The sequence below is a fragment of the Polyodon spathula genome, chromosome 4 (assembly GCF_017654505.1).
Source record: "Polyodon spathula isolate WHYD16114869_AA chromosome 4, ASM1765450v1, whole genome shotgun sequence".
NCBI classification, from domain to species: domain Eukaryota; kingdom Metazoa; phylum Chordata; class Actinopteri; order Acipenseriformes; family Polyodontidae; genus Polyodon; species Polyodon spathula.
Window position 1 is genome coordinate 57,826,255 of NC_054537.1, and position 24,546 is coordinate 57,850,800.

Below are 24,546 nucleotides of genomic sequence, written 5' to 3' on the forward strand. Positions count from 1 at the left end.
CAGTAAGATGGTTGCTCATACAGTTCCTCTCTAATGTATATCTGTTCCTCACAGATTCCTGGCATATCGTAACTTCATGATCGACACTTACCGGTTGAACCCACAAGAGTACCTCACCAGCACCTCCTGCAGGAGGAACCTCACCGGGGATGTGTGTGCTGTCATGAGGTCAGCCAGCATGCAGCTACTGCTTACTTTAATTTCTCTAGCAATCCATTGTTAAAGTTTGTGATCAGGATAAAGAGGTGTCCTTGAGAGCCAGTGCAAATTTAGAGGCTATCGGTTAAATAGCTGATGGATTAATATCTGAATAGAGGTTTAACTGGTTCAATTAAGGTCATGGTTGAAAAAAAAAATATTGGGTCTCAAAATGGCCCTTGCTGTACACCTTGTTATAAATTTTGTGTGTGCGTGTTTCTCACTCTGCTCCTCTCACCCGACAGGGCACACGCCTTCCTGGAGCAGTGGGGTCTGATCAATTACCAAGTGGACGCTGACAGCCGTCCTCTGCCAATGGGGCCCCCGCCCACACCCCACTTCAATGTGCTGGCAGACACCCCGTCTGGACTGGTACCCCTGCAACACCGCCCCCCCCAGGTACTTCACAGCTTCTGCCCAGTCTGTAATGTAGAAACTTCTATTGAAATCCTGAGTTTACTACATGCAAAGAAAACTCTTCCGGCTGCTAAACAGTCTCTCATCCACAGGTCCCGGCCTCCCAGCAGATGTTGAACTTCCCAGAGAAGGGCAAGGACAAGCCCTCAGACATGCAGAATTTTGGGCTCCGCACTGACATTTACTCCAAGAAAACACTCAACAAGGTGAGCTGAATGGTGAGAGGATGCGCATACAAATGAAGATGATGGATTGAATTATAATCATTGGAGTCACAGTCTCTGGCTGTATTTAAACTAGTTCTTCATTTCTACATTCTGGTTAAAAGACGTAGAAGTTTAGGGAAGGGTGTGTACATTTTGAGCCCCCAAATATGTGGACTAATTGATTTTATTGGTAAAGTAATTGTAACATTTAATCTGTTTTCTCAAGACAAGAAAACATTATTTTGGATACTATCTGAAGACATGTCTTTAGTTATGTATAAACAATATTTTATTATTGAAAAGGTGCGCAACTCAACTTTTATCATGGACCGCATATCCAAAAAAGTTGATTTAACCATTTCCTAAAACGGGCCACATGTAGCTAAAAATAATCACCTGTATCTACAATACCCTTCACCTTTAGCTGCAATACAGATAGGATAGCTATCTGTCTCTATCTGGATATCTTTCTATCTGTCTGTCTAACTATGCATGACGTTTAATCACAGTGAAATTTTACTATGTACATACTCAATGCATATTAAGACAAAGCTAATTGAAACTAGACTTACTGTAACTCAGTGAGACTGATGGGCATTAACACTGATCGATGGTGTCGAAATCTGGCACAAGTGATGTAACAGCGGGTCTCGGCTCTGCCTCCAAATGCTTGTCAGACGGGATCTGAGTTTTGTTTTAATCCTTCCCATCACAGAAAATGTTGATTCACGTGTATGTTGAAGCAAACACTGATAGGATTTTTGCTGCTGCATTTCTAACAGATTTCTAAAATACCCTCTGCATTTTCACCTCTGTAGCTTCTCCCTTTAGTTTGCTGCTCAGTTTGTTTTCCATGTCTTTTGCAATGCAGGGATTCTTGACAAACTGAACTAGTTTCTTCAGCTGATCTAACTCTGAATCTGGATTCAAATCTTTTTTACCTCAGTAAGCAACACAACATAACCACAAGTGTCCAGGTTTTCCTCAATGTCTAACTTTTCCACACTTGATGAAAATCATGAAAGTGTGTTCAAGCTTTTTTTTTGCATTTGCATGATGACCAAATCAAGTTTGCTCATGAAGGTTGAAATTTTCTGGAAAATAATGTTCAGAGGCGTGTCTTTTCCCTGGAGTTCCAAAATCAGACTATTTAACATCAAAGTTAAATCTGTGAGGAACACCAAATCCAGCAGCCACTTGCCATCACTGAACTAAGCCACATCATGCATTTTGCGTATTTCTGGAAGCAATTCAGAAAATCTCTGTAGGACCTGACCCCTGCTGAGCCAGTGTCCTTCTGTGTGGTAAAGTAGGTATTCATGTTGCTACCCAGTTCACTTAAAACAAGTTGAACAAACAGTGTTGCAGCAAATGTTTTGAAATTTTTTTTTACGGTTTCAACAACTGTGTTCATAACTTCCTGCAGACTACCACTTCCAAGTTTTGAGCACAGAGCCTGCTGGTGGGTCAAACAGTGAATAGCAATAAGGCCTGGTTTCTCTTTTCGAATTGAACTGACCAGACCTTTGTGTTTACAGGTCATGGAACGAGCGCTATCTGTTACATGACTAAGTTTTTAAATTAAACTCCAAAGTCAGAACAGATTTCTTGTAGCCCATTGAAAACATCTTCTCCGAGTCTGACCGTGCAATGCAAGAAGTTCTTCTGCAATTTAGAAGTCCTTGTTAATACACCTAACCTATACACAACTACGATATATATATGTTGACTCGTCAAGTGCCAAGCTTATTGCGGTAGCCCCTTCTATTGTTCTCTAACTGATCTGACAGATTTGTCAGCTGAAAGCTGAACTGCGACTGACTGCACCACTGCTTAGTTGCAACATAGATATTCTACAAATAACTTTGGCTTTGTTTCTCAAATTTTGAAAGAGCACTTTGCTGGATGCCAGAAAGCATTCTTTTATAAGTTCCCCGTCACTAAACGGCTTGCATTTTCTTGCTAGAAGCCAGCAAATCCGAAACTAAGGTAAAGTCACTAACTGAGTCTCAGTCAAGGCAGCAGTGAGAGATGACTCGTGTTAAAATCCCGTTTCAGATTCCTTATTTAACCTTTTGCGGTCCTAAGTCGGACCAGGTCCGACATCATGAAAAAGACGTTAACCACAGGTCTCCAGTCGTTTTTCTCCGGAAAATGCAGAAAAAACCTTTCAATGGCCAAGTAAGACCGACAGGAGCCAAGAGAAGCTGAAAAAAGAAAAAAAAAAGGGACGGGTCTGAGCAATACACAGAGGCCCTGCACCACAGACCTAACACGGACATAAAAAAAAAAAAAAAAAAAAAAGATAGCTGCTTCTGCATCCAGTGCTCAAAGAATATCACAGACATTTGCAGAGCTTTTTGAGATGTTATAGTAATAAAATAATGACTTGGATTGCATTATTGAGGAGTTTGGTGATAAAACGAGTGATCAGGAGAGGGTTTATCAGTATGCATTACTGTGAAGAGGTATGTAATAAATACAGCGAACAAGGGGTGGGGCTTGGCTGGAGATGCAGTACCGAGTGTCCTTTGCTATGCAGTGCCTTTTAAACCTGTTTTAAAAACTGTGTGGGGGGGAGGAAAAACTTTTAAACCGCGCGTGTGAAAATAAATTGGACTTGACTTGCCTGACAGGCGCTAATTAAATGGACCGCTAGAGGTTAAGATTCTGTCTTCATTACTAGCGGGGAATTTCTTGTGGAGCTCTGCATGCCAAGTTTTCAAAGTGCTGTTTTATGTTTTGCAAACTGACAGGAAAGAGGCAAAGCAGACAATATGGCTTAACCTGCTTTTCAGTTACACAGAACGATTCTTCCCAATCTTTTCTCTGCTGTGTTTTGTTTCAGTACCCCCTTTTTTCTTCAGAAAATAAACTTCAGGACAACCATGATTTCCTAGTTTTCAGAAGCAGTTTTAATTCAAATGTACGTTCGACTGTCAGCACGCGAAGCACATTGTAGTGAAGTCACTCGCTAACAACTGCTACAGTTGTAATTTCTCATTCTAAAATACAAGACCATGAGTAAAATTGAAGTAAAATGGTGGGTGGCAATCCTATGATAAACTCGTCGCAAGCGGCCCGCGGGTTGCGTGTCCCTGATCTAGGGTATTGCCACATTATTATTCTATCTTCCCATCGTTAACTACATTCATATTTAAGTGTAATCAAAAGTTACACTGAACATGTGAATATATTTTACAGTTATCAAATTCTGGCTATACGTATGATTGATTGATTTAGCATAGTTAATATTTAGACAATTTTCATTCAATTCAGTGTTATCATATGTCAGTGCTGTTCAACAGAAAAAAATAAATCAACTAACTTATTTGAAAAGTTAGAAAAATAAAAAGTAGATTGTAGTTTGTTTCCAATGTGTAATATGTAAGAGAAATTAACGAATGTACTGGTACGTCATTGAATTAATGGTCCCCAGGGAGTACGAACGTACCGGTACGATATGCAAATTTTGAGCTTTGAACTTGAATTGCTGAGTCTACAAAACTGCTGATAATCTGGTATTGTAACACTGGTTGAAATTGGGGTGCTGGGTCATTTCGGAAGTTTGTTTTTTAACTCTGGTTCTACTGCAGTCTGCATTGAAATACAAATATTATATGAGCCAGTTTGATTTGTGACATCTACTTCTCCTGTGCAGAGCAAAGGAGCCAGTGCAGGGAGGGAGTGGACCGAACAGGAGACCCTGCTCTTACTAGAGGTGAGTGTCAACATGTCTGTAGTACAGCATGCTGCGGGCTCGTGCGAGAACCAGAAAAGCAAGTTTGAAGCCTATGGATAGCATACATTCCCTCAATCTGCCAGCATGTTGTGGGGATGCTATTGTAGCTGGTTTAAGCTGTTCTTGTGATGCGCCTGTGTGTGCATAAAAGCATAGCCTTCACACTTGAGAGAGAATAGGTACTTGAAACATTGAGTCTGCCTGCAAACTGGGACTGTGCTTCAGGGCAAAGTCTACAAAGCTGTAACATCTGGCAAAAGTTAATAAAATGATGTTCTTGCTGATTGAAGCTGCTCTGTATAACTGTCTTTGCAAATCACTGATCTCTAACCCCTTTGTCCTCACCTGTCCCCAGGCTCTGGAGATGTACAAGGACGACTGGAACAAGGTGTCTGAGCACGTCGGAAGCCGCACCCAGGACGAATGTATCCTGCACTTCCTGCGGCTGCCCATTGAGGATCCCTACCTGGAGAACTCGGACGCTTCCTTGGGGCCACTGGCCTATCAGCCCGTCCCCTTCAGCCAGTCCGGTAACCCTGTCATGAGCACTGTGGCTTTCCTGGCCTCCGTAGTGGACCCCCGCGTGGCAGCTGCTGCTGCAAAGGCAGCTCTAGGTAAGGAGCCGGCATATCGTTGTCTCTGATTTGTAATCTCTTCCACTGCTGAGGCATTGCTGGCTAACTGAGACTAACTTTTATACAAACATTCATCAAGGGATTTATTAAAACTGGTTGCTTGTTTTATGCCAGAAAAGTTTCTGCCATGGTGGCTGCCTGTACCGTGTAAGGTGTTGACCCTTCATATCCTTTTCTCTTCCCTCTCCAGAGGAGTTCTCGCGGGTGCGTGAGGAGGTTCCAGCAGAGCTGGTGGAGGCTCACGTCAAGAAGGTCCAGGAAGCAGCCAAGAGCACTGGCAAAGTTGACCCAGCCTTTGGGCTGGAGAGCAGCGGCATAGCCGGCACCACCCCCGAGGAGCCAGAGAAGCTAGGTACGCTCCTTTTAGTGTTTGAATGAGTAGCCTGCCCTGTCGCAATTAACTTGGCATTGATTAAAATTAATTCAATTCCAAGCACGTCTTGTCAAAATCAGGGTTTGAAACAGTCCTGGGTTTCACAACTACCGTCAGTGTAAGTATTAATTCAGCCATCAGGTCATTTTATAAATATATTCAACTGCATGAACATTTCTGAATACTTAACTTACGCACTGAGATTTTTTATAAATGTCTAACAGGACTTGTTATGGTTTTTATGATTCCAAAAATGAGTATGCAAGTGCTTAACTAGAGGAATGTCAAACCCTCGTACAGTAGATAAGTACGACTTCTTTGACAGAGCAATTAAATAAGTCACTGTATTTAATATATTATAATTTTCCATATACAGTTAAATGCTGTGAAGTCTTATACAGAGAAACATAATTTCTATTCAGTAGTACAGTGTACTGAATACTCCACTTTTATGCAGAAGTGTGAGTGCCGTGCATCCAGGCCCTTCTGTAAGCGGTGTGCTGGTTATGAATTCAAAATGATTGTCCCAACAAATTAATCCAGACAATCTTGGAACCATAACAATATTATTGCATTACCGATTCTGATCAATACATTTTGCTAATACCTTAAAACCACAGAATACTGTACTTGGTAGGATAGCATGCTGATCAATTTTATAGACCAACTTAAGGTTTTCCTCTGCACCCAGATTTGAAGCATAAACTCTACCAGCCAGGGTTATTCAGATGTTGGCTCAATGGTTTCCATTGAAGGCGGGTGATCATGCAAGATTAGTAATAGTAGCATTTTGCACTGGAATGCATAAGGGAAAATGGTGGTGCTGTCTGTGCATATGTCACAGAGTGAAAGAGACAGTTGTCCAATTGTGATAAAAAGTTTTGATGATGATTCAATATCCCATGTACCCCTTATCTCTCTACAGATGCCCTAGAGTCTGAGAAGATGGAGACAGAGACTGAAGGACAGCAGCTAGAGAAGGTGAGTGAGAAACACACCATCCCAGCACAAAAGGATATAATAAATCCATCTCTAATTTCATGCATTTCTAAAATGCAGTTCATTATATTGGTGCAACGTGGTGCTGTCGTGGCTGTAGTTGTCTAGATATCTCGGATGTTTCCCAATCTGATAATCTGCCAGGCCTGTATTGATGTGCTGCTCTTCAATAGTCTCGTATCTCTGGTGCTCAGATGGAGAACAAGGAGGATGCAGCAGCAGAGAAGCCCAGCGAGCCTGCAGAGAAGCCACAGGAGCGCGTGAAGAGCGAGGCCACAGAGTCGGAGAAGGAGGAGGAAGCACTGGCTGGAGAGGAGAGCAGGACAGGTACCGAGAACACAGCGCTCCAATGAGCAGCCAGAACTATAGTACGAAATTTAGAAATACAATAAAACTTGATCATTTCAGTGACAAATGTTTAGACTAGGTCTTTTTCAATATTGAAATTAGTTTTGGTTCATATACTTGTATCACTGAATGATGTGAACTCTACCATTAGTGTAAGTGATCTCTTAATGTTTCCATTAAGAGGAATGTGCATGTGCTTATTTTCTCTCTTTATTAGGAGTGCAGTGCACTTAAATAGACAGACACAGTATGATGTTCCATCAGACTCGCTGGATTCATTAAAAAAAATTAATCTTGGCATTCTGTAGTATCTTCATATTCACAAACAGGCTCAAAGAAACGTAATCAAGCATGTAACTAACCGTATTGGAGCATTTCTTGGGTAACAGGCTTGATTTAAAGCATCTAATGTAACAAGCTGTAATATAATATTTTAATTGGTTGTATTATTATTATTATTATTATTATTATTATTATTATTTTTTGTTTGTTTAGCAGACACCTTTATCCAAGGCGACTTAGAGACTAGGGTGCGTGAGCTATGCATCAGCTGCAGAGTCACTTGCTCTGTGCTTCCAAATAAGACTGCTGCCAGCCTCTTAATACAGCAAATGTTGGGGGGGGTCCAATATGTCCTGGTAAGAAGAGTAGGTGACCTGGGAGTCAGTTGTGTTGTGCAGTTGAGTGAGACATTCAGACATCCTCTTTTGACTCCCAGTTTACAGCGTGACTTGTAGGCTAAAAGGCTCGATCTCTGGTCTATCATGTAGGGATGGGTTTCAGTTCCTTGCTGTTAATCCTGTGTTGCAGATAAAGACCAGGAGGAGGAAAAGGAGAACATGGACACCAGTAGGGACAGTGATTGGGAGTCTGGGAAGAAGGTGGAGCCCGAGGTGGGGGAGGGGAACATTGCCACTGCCGCAGCAGCAGCTCTGGCCTCCGCAGCAACTAAAGCCAAGGTTAGTGATTCACATGGATCAAGCCCAGTAAAATATATTCTTTTACATACATGTTCTTTAGCGTAAATGTGTTTTCGTCAAACATATTGGTAGTACATCTCTTTTTGGAAGTGTAAAGGGATGTGTTCATATACATATATTTACTAGCAGCGGATCTTGTTTCCGAGGCGATTAGTCAAATAAATCATTTTGATCAATCAACCCTTTTGTGGCGTTTCACATTAAGATACAACTGTGTAGACATGACTTGTGACATTTTGCAAGCTTAAATAAAAATGATCACATGACAGACCTGTTAAAGGACTGGTATTTTTAGAAAGTTTAGTAGTTTAAGTTGTTTCTTTAATATTAAAAGATTAGCTATAATAGTGTTTGGATGACATGACCAATTTTGCTTTGAAGTATGCATAGGAATGGAGTGTTAAGAACCGATATCCGGGTTTCTAAAACAGTGTGCGTTATCCACAGGAATGTGTAATACAACAAAATATTACAGGAATGATAGTGTGTGTAATGCAGCACAACGCGTGTGTGGCTATGTCCAAAAAACATAGTATTGCTGTAGCCCTTGACTACAATTTCCATGATTAAAAAATCTGTATTGATGAGCATATAATGAGCATAAATTATTGTTGTTTTGCTTTTGAAGCTTGTTGCTATTGGGCAAACACACAAATCCATATATAAATATATACCTAAAAGGAAGTATATTAAAAAGAAAAAAAAAGGTGCTTGCCATTTTACTTTGACATAGCATAACAAAGATTGAGTGTTTTTTGATTTGTGGTGTTTGTTTGTCTCTGCACTGAACTGAAGTCTTCTGTCTTCATATTTGATATTCCTGCCTCTTGCCAGCCTTGACCGCAATGCTTCTCTTACCACAGATGGCCAGTCCTTGTGGCTCCTCCGCACTATTGTCTGTGGCTAGGTACCATCACCAGGGTGGTGTCTGGCAAGGGTCAGTAAGTGCTTGTTTGTGTTTTGTATGGTTCAGCACCTGGCTGCAGTGGAGGAGAGGAAGATCAAGTCCCTTGTGGCCCTGTTGGTCGAGACCCAGATGAAGAAGCTGGAGATCAAGCTGAGACACTTTGAGGAGCTGGAGACCATTATGGACCGTGAGAAGGAAGCGGTGAGTTCTTAGCGTTGGTGGGTTTTTTTTTTTGCTTTGTAAACAAAGTACTGCAGTAGCTAGCTTACTTGAAATCTAATCGCAGCGGGGGTCATACATCTCTTCTTTATCAGGTGCTTCTTACTGTATAAGCACACCTGCTAAGGTACTTAAATTCTGTTAATTGATCTTAAGAGTCCCCTAGCTTCTGAGAGTGCCATCGTCAGTCATATCTCTCTGCATCATTTTGCAGCATCTGCAATAATCACGTTAGTCGCATATTCACCCTAATTTCCAGAATGTGTAATCAGTTCCAGCCTCGCATTGGTTTACGTTGTGTTCATGCAGCAACATTTAATCTTTTTAGATATTTTGCAGAGCTTTTTCTTTATAAAAGTTAAGGATTATTGACCACTGTCCCCCTCCCACAATAAATCTATCCTAAAAATAGATTTTTAATACCAAGAATTTCATAACTTTAAATTTCAGGCTTATTGAACAACACATTTGTATTCATTTTTTTTAAATGAAATTCGCCATCTTTACATTTCATGTGCACTGGTGTTTCCTGAAGGCCCTTGAACCACTGTATTGCAGAGAATCATTACACCCTGTTTTGTAATCCAAGTTGGCTGGTCTGTCTGCCTCCCAGCAGCTCCCAGGGCAGACAATGCTACATATCTTTCAATCCTCTGTGAGCCTGGCTCCCTCCTGCTGCTAGATTCCACATGACAGCCAGGGACTCTGCTGATCCCTCCTCATGTATTTTAAAAATTTGAAAAGGAAAACTGCTGTGTACCTAGAAGAGCAAAATCAAAAATAAAAAGGTAATGTAGGAACACGGCTCTGGACAGCAAGCTAACCGACCAACAGCAAGCAAGGAGAGTGAATCTAACAAATAGAACTGGTGTACCTTACTTCCTCTGTCGTACTGTGGATAAAAATGACTTTGCCTTCACCCACCCTTCCTTCCTCACCCAGGTTTCTCTCTCTGTTTCTATCATTTTTTTTTATTGCTGTATGTTTTTCAAGCATACTTTCCTTTTGTCTCTCCCTGCCTCTAAGGAAAGTTGATGCAGTGTGACAGCTAGTGTGCTTGAGTGGAACTGGAATTACATTTTAAATGAAGTGGAGCATCAGTAACTGCAGATAGAGGCTTGCCCTTCCCCCTGATGTTTGTCGTCTCAAATAATAATGCAGCGGTAGCTGCAGCAGAATAGTAATTTAATTTATCAGCTTGCTCTCAGTAACCCCAACAAATCTGATTTGCTTACTTTCCATTTTATAAATCTATGTAAGAAATCAACCAGTAAAGTGTCAATATTTCAGGGCGTCTTATTGTGTAGTGGTGTCATCCTTTTCATCAAACACTATTGCACAATTCTAAAGTTTTAAAAGAAAAAAGAAAAAAAAAAAAACAGTTGTTACAATTTTAATTTAGAAGCCTTGCTTAACAGTTCGCTTGCCCAAAATACATGGGATGACCTCTCCTTATACAACTGCAGAAACCCTTTACAAAACAGATTTAGCTTCTATTAAAAACAGAAGCATTTTAGCTTATGTATTGAAGGCCAGAAACACTATACTACTGGACCATTGTAGGTTTAGCATGGTATATTTGCATAACGTTGAAGTTTCTCAAGCTTTTTCCCTGGTGTGGATATAAGGTTCAATATTAACATCTTCTGATACCATGTGCATTGGAAGTTCCACTGCTATATCACTGTTGTGAAGCTTCCTGTTTTATTTATTTTTTTATTTATTTCATTTATTTAGGCCTTTGCTATACAACAGGAGACAAGTCCCGGCAGTTTAGGGGACGCTTCAAGTACTCATTTTGAGTAATGCATTCATAGTTCAGTTATGAATTAACTGTTGAGAATATATTTTTATTTCTTTCTTTTGGCTCCAGGCAGGCTCCTGTTTTGTGTTGATAGTGGTAAGAGCATAAAGGAATTAGCCACTGCCAAATTTTTGGTGTTACACAAAAGATTCGGTGTCTACTGGGCAGTGGTGGCTTATAGGCGATACTTGGCTATGCAGGGCTTATGTGAAAAGCCATGTACGTTGCAGTTAAATCTGTAAGGACAGCAGAACTACTGAGGATAAGCACTTGTGGCAAGGAGGTAGGAGCAGTGTCTGGACTTGCACTTCGATTACAGATTTGGATCATTATTCAATTAACTGATATGTTATCCAGCCAGGATCTCAGAATCTGGTACTGATTGCTTGATCCAGTAAAGACTTTTGCAGTATGACAAACTATTTTCTCATTGGTGTAAAACTGCAGTATATGCAAGTCATGGTGACCTGCTTAATCAGTACACAAGTGGTTCTGTATAGGTGTGCAAAAAAAAAAATAATAATTCTTTATAGTACAGTACCACTGTTTTAAATTTTGGTTTGCTCTTTGATTTGACATATCTGAAAATCTCCTTGGACAGGTTTTCTCTCTTGCTCCAACTGTGTCTCTGTTCATGTCTTTAGAATTTAGCTTTTAAACCGGTTGCTGTTCTCTCTTGGGCACTGCAAAGGCCTCCAGTAGAGTCTGCGTCCACTACTCCCCACATTGATTTGACTGCATTTTAGGCAGCTGCAGTCCTATTATAATTGTATTCCGACCCCACGCACGCACCCACCCACCCACACACACTTTTACAGATAATCCCTGCTGTATGTGTGGGGTGGAAGCGTGCTAGTTAAGAAGTCTCCTGCTGTGACTAGATCAATCTCCTTAAGGAATGCAGCTGACCAACAGAGAACCCACTACTCGCATAAACCATGTGTGGCAGTTCAGTAGAGAAATACTTCACAGCCAATTAGGACAAGAATTAAGGAAATGGGCCCAGTTGTACTTATTAAAACAGTAGTGATCCTATCCTGTTTAAACAGTCTGAAAAACACAAAATGGAATAAAAAATAAAAAATAAATAAAAATCCACCTAAATGAGACTTTGTAGATAATTTTTCACAGTAGTCTTGATCATGCCTGCTACTTGGCTCTCTATTTTTAATACTCTGACATTTCATTGCCTAGCCAGTAACTAAAATGTAATTTAACTTGCTGTGTTGAATGATTATAATAAAGACTATTGTCATTAACCAAGCACTGCGATTTGTAGGTGCAGTGCACTTGAAATCAATGCCGTGCAATTGCTCAAAGCCAAGATCATAGAGGATTTCTGTGCTTGCAGAACTTGGGTGAAGAGCACAGAAGGGCAGGGGAGCATGAACTCTTGTGTGCTGGAGCAGACGGGCAGGAATGACAGTCAAAGGGCTGAATAATTCATAAGCTGTCTCATCGGATATCCTCCCAGCAATGCATCTGCATTTGTCAGGGAGAGCAGGGGCCAGATCTAGAAACTACGTATTTTAAGGGGAATGGTTTTCTCAAAATATATGTGGTATCAAAACAAGTGTTATCTTTGACATGATATGTATTTGACTAGATGTATTCTGTACCGTTGCTTTAACTCTTTCTCTGCTCTGATTTATTTCTAACCACTGTCTCTTTCTCCTCAGGAGTGTTTTATTCTAGGGGCATAGTCAGCATGCCCACCTCCTGACCCGTGTTCCTTCCTTTTTCTCCTTAGCTGGAGCAGCAGAGGCAACAGTTGCTGACAGAGAGACAGGCCTTCCACATGGAGCAGCTTAAGTATGCAGAGATGAAAGCTCGCCAGCAGATGGAGCAGCAGCAGGCAGCAGCGGCCGCCCAGAACCCAGCTGGGCAGCACCCTGCTTTACCAGGCATGATGGGGCACCAGCAGCCCCCCTCCTTCCCTGTGATGCATCACCAGATAGGACCCCACCACCCTGGACAGCAAGGTTAGAAGCCCCACACTGCCCCATGAGGGGACATGAGAGGTTCAGCATGTAATCACAGGACCAGTCTATATTTACTTTCTACATTTTGTTTATTGAATCTTTTGTGTACAGAATAAAATACTGCTTTTTTTTTTTTAATCAAATGACACAAAACCACTACATTTTTTAAATGTATTTATTGTTTTAAAAACCATTAACCTTTTTGTTTAACATAAAGCCAGTTTTATCCCAGTCTTGGTAATTGTCATATCTTCCCAATGCTGAAAAAGTATTTGCCCCCTGCCTGATTTTCTGCATTTTTGCAAATTTTTCCTATTGAATTTGGTCAGATCTTTTTGTGGGTTGTAGTAGTATATAGAGGGAGTCAGAAAAAATGACACCAAAGTTTGGTGGTGCTTTCATTTGTTGGCTGTGCAAGGTAATCAAACATGCAATCTTCGGGTGTGAAAGTTATTGCCCCCCTAGCTAACTCAACCCAGTTCAAGGGATAATTAGTCAGCTGATTGAATACTATGGTGAACAATCTGGCCTGATTTGGGCCAGCTCTGCCCAATGTAAATCTGACTAACTTTGGAGCTTACCATCAGAGTGAAGCTGTCAGCACACAGGTTCTAGAGGCATATTATGCCACGATCAAAAAAAATTCCTGAAAAATCTCTGGAAAAAATTTGTTGATGCTTATCAGTCTGGAAAGGTTTACAAAGCCATTTCTAAGGCTCTGGGGCTCCACCAAACCACCGTCAGAGCCATATTGTCCAAATGGAGAAAGTTTGGGAAAGTATTGAATCTTCCCAGGAGTGGCCATCCTGCCAAAGAGCAAGGCGTAAAATCGTCCAGGAAGTCACAAAGAACCCTAGAACAACATCCAGGGATCAGCAGGCCTCTGTCGCCTCAGCTAAGGTCAGTGTTCATAACTCTACCATCAAAAAGACAGTGGGCAAAAATGGGATTCATAGCAGAGTTGCAAGGCGGAAAGCACTGCTTACTAAGAAGAACATGAATGCTCATCTCAAGTTTGCCAGAAAGCACCTGGATGATCCTCAAGAGTTCTGGAACAAGAACAAGAAGAAGAAATTTAAAGTTGTGGTCAAAGTCCAGACCTAAACCCCTTTGAGATGTTCTGGCCTGACCTGAAATGAGCAGTTTATGCTCAAACCCACAAAAGTCACTGAGTTGAAGCAGTTCTGCATGAGGGAGTAGGCCAAAATTCCTCCACGGCGCTGTGAGAGACTGATCAATAACTACAGGAAGCGTTTGGCTGCAGTTATTGCTGCTAAAGGTGGCGATTACTTTTTCACATGGGGGGCATTGGGTGTTGTATAACTTTCTTTACTAAATAAATGAAGTAAGTATCAATTTTGTGTTATCTAATATTACATTGTGGTTGAAGAGCTGATAACATTCAGTGTCAAAAATATAGAAAAATGCATTAAATCAGATGGGGCAAATACTTTTTCACGGTAATGTATAAAATTGAGTGAAGGAAGAAGCTTTACTTTTCTCATGAATGGATTTTAAATAGATGCAGAAAATCTGGGACTGGATCAAACTCATTCAACAATTGTACTAAAACTAAGGATGTCACGGTATCAAATTGACGGTATGGTAACCGTCAAATGTACCACGGTTATCGTCGTACCGCGGTATAATTTCATTTTCTTGTAATCCTGTTTTTAAATGGCTATTTAAAGAAATACACTCGGGTCAAGACATTTAACAAGAAAAATACCTTTGAATTTAATTTAAAGTTTTAAAACAAATACAACATTTACCGTTGAGAAACGCCAAAATAATAACATTTACTGGGCTCTGAAATGATAGGGCGTAAGGATGTGACCATAGCAACTGAATACCCTCTGCATCTTTATCAGTTTGGATGGCATCCTATTAGTTAAGATAGGGGTTTTCAACCAGAGGTATGTGTACCCCTGGGGGTACTTTTAAGGGTCATAGGGAGTACACAGGATGACTCAGAAATGCACAAATAAAAATGAAACTAAGAAAATAAGGCTCTTGAATTTTTTTTTTACAGTATTATATATTCTCTAAACCATGATAAATAAATATTTAATCTTTGTTTTAGCAGCTCAAAAAAAAAAAAAAAAAAAAAAAACACAATCTGTCACGTTTTTCCCAATAGAAAGCGAAAGATTCCTAAATATAGTACCTTTTTAATTCTTTGCATCCAAGTTAAGAATCTGTCTCAGCAATTCCCAGCTGTTGTGTAAAATTGCATATTAAATAAAAAGGAGAAAACAGAAATGTGTTCACTAGATTATTCTGCCTTTTATTGTAAAGGGTACTTTAGTTGAAACTTCCCGAAAGAAGGGGTACATTTTCAAAAAACAGTTGAAAACCTCTGAGTTGAAGCAACCTACCAGTAGCCAATCGACTGTTTTAAGACATGCAGTGCCTCCCGACTGATCTCTCAGCAGAGTGCAAAACTTAATGGTGAGAAGACAGACAGCACCAGCAGATTTTTTTTGTTTTTTGGACTGCATGTTAACGGCAACGAACACAAAGGAAAGAAGAAAAGTTAAGGTTGGTATACGTGGCATCTAAGGGACTTTTTTTTTTTTTTTAAATGGGAATAAAGTTGTATTCATTTTTGAATACATAAAACCAAAATCCCTAAACCACTATCGACTTGAGGAGACAGAAACATATTTTCAATACTGTTTAAAATAAAAAATACAAATGCCTGTAGCATCTTAGACTTAGTTATGTAGTAGTAAACAGATTTTTTTGAACCCCTGCATTGGTGTCTGCTTACTGCTTTTCTCTTGACCGATACGATAGATAACACTATGTAACACAATTTTTGTTCCTGGGTAGTAAGTGTTATTTCCTAATTGCTTATGCCTCAAAAGTATAGAAAATGGCTATTATTCCCCACAAACTTTGCTTTTGTGACCAGGACAGGTAAATTTCAAAATACCACTATTTCCAATGAGAAAACGGGCCGAATTTGTGTCTTTTCGTTCACATAGTCAGAAAAAAACAACATATGAGTCCAAATTAACATGTATTTATACTAAAGTAATACAAAAATGACTACAAAAGATTTAGAAGCGAGTAGTTTTTTGAGATTAAACTACTCGCTTCTAAATCTTTTGTAGTCATTTTTGTATTACTTTAGTATAAATACATGTTAATTTGGACTCATATGTTTTCTTCTGACTGTATGTGAACGAAAAGACACATTTGCCTGTTTTCTCATTGGAAATAGTGGTATTTTGAAATTTACCTGTCCTGGTCACAAAAGCAAAGTTTGTGGGGAATAATAGCCATTTTCTATACTTTTGAGGCATAAGCAATTAGGAAATAACACTTACTACCCAGGAACAAAAAAAAAAAAAAAAATTGTCACACCGTGTAATAGCTACTTTTACTACTTTTGGTTTGGTAAATTAAGAGGAAGGCAGTGATGAAAAGTTACAGTGCCTTGTTCTTGCTGATATTTGACTATTTGTGTTTGATTTACTGACAGTCTCGTTTGCTAGTGATCATTGTTTAGTAGGGCGGTTTATATTAAATATGACGTCACTTATTTAATAGCCTACTTGGATAGTCTCATGCATGGCAGTTTTCAGAACTTGAGATGTCTGTGTTCATTAGTTAGTTCTAATGAACACAGTGGCTCACCGATGGACAAACGGTAAAAAAAAAGTGCCCATATCGCCTTAAACTGAGTGAACTCGGTAATCATGTTATAGAAAAATGATTGCGGTTTACCATAAAACTGGTATACTGTGACATCCCTAACAATAACACTTTGAGGCCAGCAGCTACATTATTAATACCTTGTTCTTTGTTACTGGTAAAGTGCAAAACTTTATAGAACCATCAGTGTTTTCTGATGGTGTCTCTGAATTTGAATTTGATTTTTAACCAAGTGGCGCATGAAGTTGCAGAGGGTGATGTAATGAAATGTGAAGAAAGAAGTTCGCTTCACATTTGTTCGTCTGTGTGTTCCCCAGGCTGCATGTATTGTACATCTCTGTACCACGGCATAGGTTCACAGTGTAATGACTTCAGTGATGCCCAAAAAACATAACTATATACTATAATCTACATGTGGGCAGAAAGTTTCATATAATCACATTATTTGAGAAGCAATGATGAATTACTATCACAGTAACAAGGTTGTTCTATGGTCTCCATACTGGCATCCTCCATTTGATAATTGACCCTTTTGTGGACCCTCATGTGGGGTGTGGGTGTGAAAAGCAGTTAATCCCTGATGTATTTCCTGTGTGTGTGCAGGGCCTATGGGACCAGGCCAGCCCATGGCAGGGAGAATATTGACCAGTGCTCCAGGTGGACCGTCCCACCCTGCGCAGCCCAGCAATCCCATGATGATGGGACCCCGGCACCCAGGAGCACAGAATGGCATGTGTGAGTATTGCTGGTTTTATGAGGGTGGGGAGGGGCAGCTATTCACTGACCAGTTGAACCTTTCAAATGTAATATGTTTCGATTGTAACCTATGATGGGTCCTATTGCACACTACTGACTTGGCTTCTATGTCTTTTGGTTTTCAGACCCCACCCCACCAGTGCAGCCTGAAGGGTTAGCCCCAACCTCTGCAGGTCCTCCGACCGCCTCAACCAGAGTGGCTGAGAACTAGTATATGAACCAACCAAATAACCCTCGCCCCCACCCCCTAGTCCTGATACATTCACTTCAGCTCAGACTGTTGCAGGACAGACATCTCGTAGCAGGCAACCTCCCAGAGCAGCCCATAGTCCTTTCCAAAACAAAAGGGAAGGCAATTGGAAATAAAATATGTTACACGAGTGGAGTTTTATCCTTAATCTTGTCCTATCAATTCTAAGGACACATAAATTTAATAATTGGGATTGCCTAGCTATTGTCTGCTCTAACATTGGCATGTGTTTTTGTAATTGACCAAATCAACAGGATTTCCTCTTTATAACCTCCCACAGTTCTAGGGGAGAGCCTGGGTATTTGAACACTCTCCTCTTTGAAGAACTACCTCTTACTCCCCACATATCTGGGTCTGTTTAGAATATGTATTCTGCTTTTAAGGCTCAGTCTGTAATCAGTGAACCTTGATCTGTATTTGTTTTATATAAAGAGAGCGATGAGTAGGAGCTGGCTTAATTTACACATAATGGGGGAGGAGGGGGGCCGCTGTTTTTTTTAAACAGTTTAGCAATAGATATTGTTGCTGCTGTTCTTGACCAAGGGCTGTATCATTTCCAAGGTCTACAGTTTAATTGAATCTGTCACACACACACACACACACACACACGCACACACACACTACGGAGGGATCGCACCTTTATAGATTACCACATTTTGAGAAGCCACATCAAATGAGTATCTCTACTGAAAGGGACTAGATGATCAAAGTTCCCCTAGCCCTCCTTTTGGGATGGGAAGGCTTGTGCACAAACAGTTAAGTTTTCCTTGTACTCTAGCTCTTTACTGGTGTAGACAGAACCCCCCCCCCCCCACCTTACTACCACCAATTAAAGGTTCAGGAAAACCAAAAAAAATTATGTGAAATCAAGCTTATGTTTCAAGTAGAAGTGTTTTGTAAATGTCTTTGTGCTTCAATTTAAAATAGCTACTTTAGATCTTTTTCAAAACTTCTCATCAAAACATTTGTTTCTACTTTCTCTTTTTTAGTACTACATTAGGGCATAGCTTATTGTCAGATGCATTTGTTTGCTGCTGGTCAATATAAGTGAGATATGGCGCGGATGAAGTTGTAGGGTTCGGCCAAAGCCTTTATTGTGTGTTCAGGTTTGAATCCCACCTCCCTGGCCATACAGTATTCCTGTCTGGGCCAAAAAAAAAAAGGTTAAACTTAAGGTTCTAACTAATCCAATTTGATGCAGCTCTCAGTACAGATCACAGTTGCTGCATGGATCAGGGGTGGTTTAGGGGAGATTTTTCCCATTGTGAAAGGTGACTTAGCAAAGAACTTCTGACGCATTCAAACCATATGTGTTGATTTTTGTTTTGTTTGATCTTTTCCTTGGAATAGTCTCGTATCACAGACTTTGCTAGTGTGAATGTTCTCATTCATTTTGAATTCCTGTGAACAGGTAGCTGTGTGTCTCCTGCTGTGATGCCAGCATATCACCTTGCCTTCCAGGGTATGTTGGTACAGGGGAAATGAACTGAACGGCGTTGCTCAATACATTTTGTATTTTTGTTTTATTTTTTAAATAACTTTGTGTAGACTCACTTTTGGTGTTCATGCAGTTTGTATGTTTTTAATTGGTACTGAGACCTTGACACTGTCAAATAAAAGTTGTGTTTTGTATGAAAACCCTTAGTTCTGCTTTATGTTCTCGGCATATCTTACAAACTAAGCAATGCTGCATCTGCTTATTTAACGTGTTGAATTAAAATACCTTTTATGTAACTAAACTCAATCATAAGAAACAAGGGTCTATAAGATGGATAGTTTTTGCATCTGTTTTTTTCAGGGCCGTCTTGTTGAGGATTGAGTGAGCAATATAAAAAATGTTGTTTATAGGTGGAGCACACATCAAAAATGAATAATTGTTAAAATTACATGTAAGTTGGTAAAACATCTAGCCTAAATTTGGACGGGGGGGGGGGGGGGGGGGGGGGGGGGGGGTAAATTAAGACAAGTTAATTCCTGCACATATACCCCCCTATAGTAGTTCCAATTAAGGCGAAATAACTAAGTACAGGTGCACTCCACTTATAAAGGATCCTGTTAGAACAGAGTTCTGTTTACAGCGTATTGAGGAGGCATGTTCCTCCACACCACTTGGATTTTAATGCAGAATCACTATGGTTGAATTGGATTCGCTTGTAACGTAGATACTGTTTTAATACATAGTTTTCCTAATATTTTGCTCAAATAAGGTACAACAGGGACAGTAAATGACAGTCACAGTGGCTATTGTGACGTCAGGCAGGAAAACTTTTATTCTATTTTTTTTGTTGGCGCAGTCACAGTTTAAACATGTAACATACATTTTTAATTACATTCCGCAAATATAAATTCTACTTGGTACTACTTAAATTGTGCTAAATACAGTATAATCGTAAATCTCGAAAAACTACTCGCTTCTAAATCTTTTGTAGTCATTTTTGTATTACTTTAGTATAATACATGTTAATTTGGATTCATATGTTGTTTTTTTCTGACTTTATGTGAACGAAAAGACACCCATTTGCCCATTTTCCCATTGGAAATAGTGATATTTTGAAATATCACTGTCCTGGTCACAAAAGCAAAGTTTGTGGGGAGTAATAGCCATTTTCTATACTTTTGAGGCATAAGCAATTAGGAAATAACACTTACTACCCAGGAACAAAAAAATAAATAAAAAATTTGTTACACAGTGTTATTTATCATTGTCTCCTGTATTTGTCTGAGGTAATTACACAGTACACTGATGTAAGGAGGGTGGACAGTTGAGATCTATTATGATCTACTTGATGTCTAACCTGTCCCCTGTTAAGCATTCATATTAATAGAGGGTTTTATAAGGTTTAATAAACACTTCTCAATATTCGTATGTTTGGAGCAGTGCAAGTTGCAGAAAAGTGGCTAAACCCTTGTTAAATCAGTAGATACATTATTTTAGTTTTTGAAGTTTTTAAACAAAAGCTTGGGAAAAAATGGTACATGGGTGGTTTCCTGGGCACATGGCTCTTATTTATAAACAATAATTCTAATCTCTGCATTTTGACCTTGTGTAATCTGTTTAATCCAGGGTTTTTAAATCTTTCATAGAGGGATTTTTCAGTGAGCTCAGCATTATTTGCAGTTAGAAAAGGGCGAGAGGGTTATATCACAGGAGAAATATCCTGCTGATGCCCCCACAGAGCATGGCTTTATTAAAATAACTGGCAAACTGAGTCATGGAAGAGGACATTACCTACCACAGGTAATAAATTATCTGCATGTTCCTAAATTCAGTAAGAGTAGTTTTCTCTCCCTTTCTCTTGAATCTGTAACCATGTCTCCATTCTCCTCTCGTTCTGTTCCTGTTGTTCTCTTGGCTGCCCTAATGGAGTTCATTAGGGGATAATTGGGCCTGTTGAATAGGAAGGCCGTCTCTTGGATCTCGCCAGGCTGCACACAAGGGAGCTGCTTGTTTTCCAGGGCGCTACGTGGTAATCAAGAGACTGAAGAGACAAGACTGTTGAGAACCCAGACCAGCCAAGCCTGTCTTGATTACTGCCATTATCATCAGCCTCTTTGATGATCTCTTCAGTGTGGGTGCTTTGTCTTTCCTTTGGAAAGTATTTTTGGCCCCTAGCAATGCCCTTGCAGATCATCTAACCTGAAAACAAGCACAATGTTGTATTCTTTTCTTTTTTAGAATCTATGTCCCACTCGCAGAAAATATCACATTTTTAGCGTGTGAGTGTGCTGGTTCTTGCTTCTGCTTATTTTGGTAACTCTGCTGGGGAATTGCTGCTTGTGTTATTCATTAATGTAATACACACCTTTGCGATTAAACCAGTTTCGGAGTAAATGCTTGGATTGGATCCAGGGATCTCTTGGTTGTTAGTTCTTTAATCAGCAAAGTGCTATGCTTGCTGTATAAAGTTCTACACACAAATATAATCAATTCCCAATAAACTAATGAAATCCACAATTAAAAGTATGTGTTCTTAAGTGGTCTCATCACTCTTAATATGGGCACATTAAGCACCACCTTGATCACATTGAACAACTGAAATCTCCAAATAACTTGTACTTTAATAATAATAATAATAATACAGCTTGCACAATAGTTTAAATTACACACTAGGAGTTCAAAACGATCGAGATCCATGTTAATTATACACAGTCTCCCGTCCCCAGGAGAGAAATACGAGTGTAAACAAGGCTCGGTGCCATTTTCTCTTTTAGCCTTTGCCAGAGGAAGGAGTGAGCTCTGACATTGTCATAACTATGTTAATGAATTGATTTCATTAAATTTTTCTCTCATTTTGAAATAGCTTTTTTAATTCTTTATTTCTCTCCCCTGTACCAAACACATGTACAGGAAGGTCACCTTTGACCTTCACTGTATTTGTGATACAGGAATTAACCTTTTAGTTGCTTCTCAGCACCCCCCACCCCCCTCCACCTCCCAGAAATTATCTAAAGGCCAGGGTAGAATCTGTTGAGGGGATTATTCAGCCCCAATTTTCAATCAGCTCTGTCTAGTTCTATTACTATTTACATAGACTCGGTGCACTTCACAAGTCTGTACTGAGTGATGCTCTTGAAATTCTTCCAGATCTTTGTGGAACAGATCTGAGGTCTCCCAGGAATAACTTGCGGAGGTGAACGATTTCTGCGAAGGCTTCCATTTGCAATGGCGATTTCATAAGACTTAGGAGTTTATGCTGGTCCCACAACTCTTCCTGTTGCTCTTGTGTTCTTTATCTAAACCTTGTGTTCTCGTTCCAGATTCTGTATTTCCTTCACTCTGTCTCATTATAATTTTCCTTCACCTTTCTATCCTTCTCTCTGAATGCTTTGAGGTCAGGCCATTCTGGTTGCAGCTGATTTGTTGAAATTGGCACAGGTGTCACTTTTGTGAATGTTTGTCCTGTGTGATCCTGCAATACATATTAAGAATAAATACTTGAGACCAACACAACAGCTTCCAACCTAGGTTGTTGCGCTGCCTTGTCAGGGGGTGCAGGCATGTGGAAACCCCCCATGGGCAGGTCTCCACTAAATGCTTTGGAGCTACGGGCAGTTAATCCACCAAGATTCCAGGGAGATACAAGGGAGACGGGTGTTGAGCCACGGACAACATCACAGTAGTGGCATATATCAACCACCATGGCAGTCTCTGATATCCCAGTCTCAATCGTCTTGTCCAGAAGCTTTTGCTATGGGCTCCTGTTTTCAGTAAGAGCAGTACACCTACCAGGGGTGAGGAACTGGATGGCAAACCTCTCTCATGGCCCTCACAGTTCGGTATGGCACTTTACCTGGAGATTATGAACCTCATCTGGGAGAAGTTCGGATGCCAGGAGATGCATCTCTTTGTGACCCAGGAGTCCACCCATTGTCGCCACTGGTATTCCCTATGGAGAGTGTTGGAATAGACGCACTGGACCATAGATGGCCCAAGACTGATCCATGCTTTTACACCATTGCCACTGCTTAAATTGTGTTTGGCCCAGGAGGAACTGGTTCTCTACTGGCACAGCTCCTATATTGTCAGCCATGGGAGTTGCCAGCTCGAGACGACCTGCTGAATAAGGCGAGGGGGACTTTGTTACATCCAGACCCAATAGTTCTGAAGCTTTGGGTCTGTCCCCAGTGCGGTGACATTTGAGTCGCCTCGGGTTATCTGACAGGGTCATTGTCAACCTTAAGAATGCCAGGGCAGCATCTACCCGCTCCCAGTATGGTTACAAATGGGGTGTCAGTTGCATGCACTGGACCCCACAACTTGCCCCATGGCAGATACACTGCAATTTTGCATGACCTATTTGTTGAAGGGAACTCTCCCTCCACATTTAAGGTCTAGCTGGCAGCTATTTTGGCTTGCCACATTTAACCTGTTAAACCTCCAGCCTCCCACAGGCAATTTCCACCTGGAGGGCTATGGCCTTAAATAAATCACATTATCTTCCAAAGTATAGACAGCACAGGCATGGTTCAGGGCTTGAATTCAAGGTAACCCCCTGGCCGTTAGGATAAAACAGATTAGATATAAATCTTACTCAGTACCACACTGGAAGGAGATGTCTAGAAAAAAAAAAAAAAACAAGAAACGCTTTTCATTTGTAGCACATGAAAAGAGCCAGATTTCCCCAACATGTCTACTACACTGGATAAAAATTTGAAACTGACTGAATAAAGGGATCAAATTCTACATGAGTTTTCACAAAGCTAGGCCCAAGGGTCCTCTCCAAAAATGGCCAGTCTGGAATAAACTCCCCAGTAATGTTGTTGAAGCTGACACCCTCGGATCCTTCAAGAAGCTGCTTGATGTGATTCTGGGATCAACCAAACGAGCAAGATGGGCTCCTCTCGTTTGTAAATCTTATGTTCTTAAGTCGAGACCACCACCTTCTACTTCACCCGCCCCGGTTACATGCTCCCCTCCAGCAGTTTCCAGTTGGAGGACCCATGGAGCTGGTCGGAGTTGACATCTTGGGGCCATTTCCGCGATCTGAGAAGGGGAACTGGTTTGTCTTAGTAGCTATGGACTACTTTACCAAGTGGCCAGAGGCATACGCCTTGCCAAATCAGGAGGCAGAGACCATCGCTGAAGCACTGCTGGAGGGGTTCTTCAGCTGGTTCGGGGTCCCCCAGGAACTCCACTTCGAGTCCCAGGTCTTTGCGGAGATGTGCTGCTACCTGGGGATCCACAAAACAAGGACCACCCCCATTCACCCGCAAAGTGATGAAATGGTTGAGTGGTTCAACCGCACCCTGGCTGTTCAACTATCGATAACCACTGCAAGTCACCAGAGAGACTGGGACACCCACCTTCCACTGGTTTTGCTGGCTTGCTGCTCTGCGTACTAAGAATGCACCTCCTGCACCCCTGCCTGCTAATGCTGGGACATGAGTTGCACACCCCAGTGGAGATGATGTTTGGCTGGCTGCCGGACACACCTAGTGCTCCCCCTGGTCCTGAGTATGCCAGGAGGCTCCAGGATCACATGGAGTAGGCCCATCGCTTTGCCCGGAACCAGTTGGAGACCATAGGCTTGCGGCAGAAGCGTAATTATGACCTCCAGGCCCGGGGG

The 24,546-nt window shown here is 40.8% G+C and overlaps 1 protein-coding gene across 2 annotated transcripts in view; it reads left to right on the top strand.

The window, feature by feature from the left end:
• LOC121314662 (SWI/SNF complex subunit SMARCC1-like) overlaps positions 1-19,117 on the top strand; it is a 42,088-nt gene extending 22,971 nt beyond the window's left edge. For both annotated transcript variants that reach the window (XM_041248135.1, XM_041248136.1), the window contains exons 16-28: positions 55-168; positions 444-597; positions 708-821; positions 4,483-4,542; positions 4,919-5,177; positions 5,389-5,550; positions 6,497-6,552; positions 6,765-6,897; positions 7,729-7,877; positions 8,872-9,006; positions 12,579-12,810; positions 17,077-17,208; positions 17,355-19,117. In XM_041248135.1, coding sequence (XP_041104069.1) covers positions 55-168; positions 444-597; positions 708-821; positions 4,483-4,542; positions 4,919-5,177; positions 5,389-5,550; positions 6,497-6,552; positions 6,765-6,897; positions 7,729-7,877; positions 8,872-9,006; positions 12,579-12,810; positions 17,077-17,208; positions 17,355-17,440 — 1,786 coding nt within the window. In that variant the 3' untranslated portion in view covers positions 17,441-19,117. The remainder of the gene's footprint in view (positions 1-54; positions 169-443; positions 598-707; positions 822-4,482; positions 4,543-4,918; positions 5,178-5,388; positions 5,551-6,496; positions 6,553-6,764; positions 6,898-7,728; positions 7,878-8,871; positions 9,007-12,578; positions 12,811-17,076; positions 17,209-17,354) is intronic.
• Positions 19,118-24,546: the final 5,429 nt, after the last annotated feature.